General features: G+C 47.3%; 1 protein-coding gene across 2 annotated transcripts in view; it reads right to left on the bottom strand.

The window, feature by feature from the left end:
* The window catches only part of LOC113216352 (uncharacterized), a 16,528-nt gene extending 13,700 nt beyond the window's left edge, over positions 1 to 2,828 (bottom strand). For both annotated transcript variants that reach the window (XR_008011232.1, XM_052268374.1), the window contains exons 1-2: positions 2,108 to 2,828; positions 1,834 to 1,973 (exon numbers count right to left, since the gene is read on the bottom strand). Coding sequence is in view for 1 of the 2 variants with exons in the window: in XM_052268374.1 (XP_052124334.1) it covers positions 1,834 to 1,973; positions 2,108 to 2,319 (352 nt within the window). In the remaining variant the exon portion in view is untranslated. The remainder of the gene's footprint in view (positions 1 to 1,833; positions 1,974 to 2,107) is intronic.
* Positions 2,829 to 4,280: the final 1,452 nt, after the last annotated feature.

Below are 4,280 nucleotides of genomic sequence, written 5' to 3'. Positions count from 1 at the left end.
TCGCACGGTTAATTTCCGACGTTGTGGGCTTGGACATTAACCGAGGTTGTCGTCGGAAAAAGTATGACGTTTTCCTCGGCTTCTGGGCATGGACATTAACCGAGGTTGTCGTCGGAAAAAGTATGACGTTTTCCTCTGCTTTTGAGAATCAGAGGAAAAGAAAGGAAAAATCCCAACCCACGTGAAAATCCGAGCCACTCCTCGGATTTATCCTACCACCGGACTAACAGTGCACTGTAAAGCAATATTATCATTTTCTACAGTGGTCTCTACCAAAACTTGTAGATTTAAATGAGCTTTTTCAAAGTGATCGTGCTCTGATCACTGTTGTTTACAAGAAGATGTGCACTTCCTACAAAGATTTGCTGCTCACCTTCATGGACAAAACTTATGTGGAGAGAACACCCCTCGATCTTGTCAACCCTGCAGACAATGGACACCACATCCCACTGCAGAACATTTACCTCGGCGTGAAAGTTATGCGGGGCTTTTCCGAGCTTAGAGCTCGTCCTGATATAGCCGAAATGGAGCGCCAGTTTAGGTAAGTTCGGCCGAGGCAGAAGCATTTTTTTTTAATACTTAATATTCTTTCGAGGAAAAGGAATAAAATGACTGAAAACTGTTGTTTTTATTGCAGACTCCGCTGTAAAGCATTCCTGGTAAAAAGCTGCTGTGAGATGCGCGCCCGCTTTGACTTCAGTGGTCATTCCCCTTTCGCCCGAATGGCTTGTCTCAACCCCAAAGAGGTGCTGAGCAGCAGCAGCACAAGGCTGCCTTCTCTGCTCCCCCTCATCGAAACCGTCCCGCGGATCTGCGACCCAAATGATCTGGACCGTGTCCAGGTTCTCGACGATCAGTGGCGACTCCTCGACAAAAGAGAGTTCGTGGAGGGTATGGAGGACTGGGAGGCGGACGAATTTTGGACAGCCGTGCGTGACCATGAGGACCTTGATGGCAAACAGAGTTTTAAGGTAAAAAATTAAGGTATGCATAATCTGCTCCATCGTTAATGTTAAAAACGCCCGAGTTAAAGTATTTTTACTACATTTCAGGAACTAGGATCATTCGCTTTGGAGGTGCTCTCCCTTCCACATTCTAATGCAGCCTGCGAGAGGTGTTTTTCAAAAATAAACCTTGTCAAAACCAAGATAAGGAACAGGCTGCAGACAGAAACACTCAATGGGCTGCTTCTTGCTTCTCAGTGTGCAAAGGAGGGTGATGGCAGCCAATCATTTGAAGTTACCCCTGAAATGATTGCTTCCATGAATTCCGACAACCTAAAGCCGAGAAAAAAAGTTCAGCCCGCCGCGCAACGCACAGTAAATGAATTAGATGCAGCTTTTGAGGTAGAAGATAATGAGGAAGATATAACTGAAGAAGATTACGCCGTTGTATTTGAGAACTGAATAATGCATTTTAATTTTAAGTTATAGTTCTATACTCTATACTTCTTATATTTTTAGTTTTGTTAAGATAATTTTCTTAAAACAATATTAAGGTGTGTTACTTCACGTACCTAGTCAATCACGACTAGTCTTTGCCAGTGCCATTAAATGAATAATTTTCTCGAATTGTGTTTCTTTTATGTTGGATGGGGCATCGCCCATTTTCAAATCGCGCGCCTCGGGTCTCCTACACGATAGAGACATTAAAAAGGTGGAAATTATGGGTCCTAAAACACAAAGATTAAAAAAGAAATCTATGTTTAATAAAATTAGGCTTCTTTAAACATTTTTTCTGTGAAAACTGGGTTGTACGGTAATTTTTAGGGTTGTACGGCAATTTGACTAGGTTAGTACGACTCTCGCTCCCCTCCCGGGTGGCAACGCTGACCTGTTGCTAGATGTCTCAATGTGACAGATAACCTCTCTGCCGGAGGGATGCTCTCCCTCATACAAGTATTCTGCTTAGTAATAAGAGGAGATACTTTCTCAAGAAGCTCCTCAAAAATATCTACATTCATTCTCAAGCATCTGCAGACAACAAGAAATAAAAAAATTATGTACATGGAGCTAACAGTCAACACATGAAATACACTGAGAGGGACAATTTTGCTCATGCAAATGAGACCCTGCATTCATTATTAAATAATAATTCTCTGTCTCACCTGCGAAATCTATTTGGGTCTTCAAGCATTAGCTCCCTAAACAAATTGTGGTGGAATCCCTTATCCCTCCTCCTTGCTACCCAATGATGCATCCATATTTCTCTATTCGACAGAGACTTATACTGCGCAATTATTAGGAGAAAGAGAGCCAGGCACGCTCGCCGTCTCCGTAAATGCAGTGCCTTCCGTGCCATTGCACGTCGTCTATCCATTTTTCATTCAAATATAACTTCACAACTACTCGCCCTTTCGCCGGGAAAATATCAACACAAGCAGAAGACGCTCTGACGCTGCCTTGTATGAACCCAACCGCAATCGTGTAGTGTGATCGGCCCAACGGCAACGGCAACGTCAATCGCAATCGCCAACGCCAACGGCAACCTCTCGTGTGATACGGCCTTTATCACACCGGCGCGCCTCTCCGCAATCGCTTCGATGCTGCAGTGATATTCCCCCGTCGGGGTCCGTTCACCTGGCTAGCTGAAGGTGATTTAGTGATACGCGTATTAACATTTTAAGATGCGATAGTCACTTGTTACTGGCTAACTGACTTCGTTTCTTGGATTTCTTGGGGGGGGGGGGAAGTGCGAATATGCGGGAGAAAAGGGAAATTGTCGCAAGCGGGCATCTCCGGTCGACCGAGAGGAGTTGCCTACCTCGACGGGGTTCCAACCCGCGTGGAGCCCGCCACCGTCAGCGGAGCTCGGCCAAGTAAATCAGGTACAGGCCCCTAAGGTGCCCCCTCCCTTTCCGCCCCCGTCCACCTGTAATGATCCGGTAGGCTCAGTCTAGTGGTTTAGTGGAATGAGCTGAATACCCTTACCTTACGCTTGAGGTCTCACTACGAAGAGCGCTAGTCGCGTTAGCGAGCCTGGCGGTCCAGGGTACCGCCACGCCCGCCGAGGCGCCTGATAGGTGGGCAACATCTCACCTGGAGTATGCATGGGTGCACTGCGGGCTGGCCTACCCTGACAAGGGAACTCATCTAAGTGTTAGTCCCCGATTTTGTTCCGCCTTGGGGGTTTTGTAGGGTGAACGTATACAAAACGATTGGCAATGAAAATTCGTGCCCAATTTCATATTTAATTTTATAGGGGAAATCCACTTTCTCCAAAAATGACTTAAAAAAACCACTTTTTCTGAAAAATCCAAAAATTATCCACAGCTTGTATGTATTCAGTTTTAAAAAGTCGATTTAAGGCCAAATACAAATACAAGCTCTCGGTCATTTTTGGTTTTTTCAGAAAAAATGCTTTTTTTAGTCATTTCTGGAGAAAATGGATGTCCCCTAAAAATACGAATATGAAATTGGGCACGAATTTTCATTGCTAATCGTTTTGTATACGTTCACCCTACAAAACCCCTAAGGCGGAACAAAATCGGGGACTTACACTTAGATGAGTTCCCTTGTGAGTCTCACAGGCGCCCACAGCTCCCACAACTTGCCGGATGAATTTGAGACAATTCGAGCAAAGTGAAGCAAAGGAGTGAGAGGTGGCTCGCTGTTCCCGAATTCCTGAAATGCTCTCTCTCTCAGTTAGCATCTCTAATGACATCTCAGCACTGTCAGCTTCACATAAGCTGCTAATTAAAGCTGACAATGGCCGCACAACACTTAAAAACTGTTACGGTATTGGGGGGAGAGGCTGGCAGGGGCGCGGCGCGGCGTGGTGAAGCGCGGTGCAGCGCGGTGCGGCGGGGCGGGCAGGGCGCGGCTGCGTGCTGCGTTGCTGCGTGTCCTACGCCGGTCATGGCAGCAACAGGAAGCCGTTATCACACCGGCGCGCCTCTCGGCTATCGCGCTTCGACGCTGCAGTGACATTCCCCCGTCGGGGGGTCCGTCAAGCTCACGGTCCGGCCGGCTAGCTGAATAAGGTGATTTAGTATACGCGTATTTCACATTTTAAGATGCGATAGTCACTTGTTTCTGGCTGACTGACTTCGTTTCTTGGATTTCTTGGGGGGGGGGGGAAGGGCGAATATGCGGGGGTAAAGGGAAATTGTCGCAAGCGGGCATCTCCGGTCGACCGAGAGGAGTTGCCTACCTCGACGGGGTTCCAACCCGCGTGGAGCCCGCCACCGTCAGCGGAGCTCGGCCAAGTAAATCAGGTACAGGCCCCTAAGGTGCCCCCTCCCTTTCCGCCCCCGTCCACCTGTAATGATCCGGTAGGCT

The sequence above is a fragment of the Frankliniella occidentalis genome, unplaced genomic scaffold (genome assembly GCF_000697945.3).
Source record: "Frankliniella occidentalis isolate FOCC.00 unplaced genomic scaffold, Focc_3.1 Scaffold68, whole genome shotgun sequence".
NCBI classification, from domain to species: Eukaryota; Metazoa; Arthropoda; class Insecta; order Thysanoptera; family Thripidae; genus Frankliniella; species Frankliniella occidentalis.
This window is presented reverse-complemented; position numbering and strand designations above follow the sequence as displayed.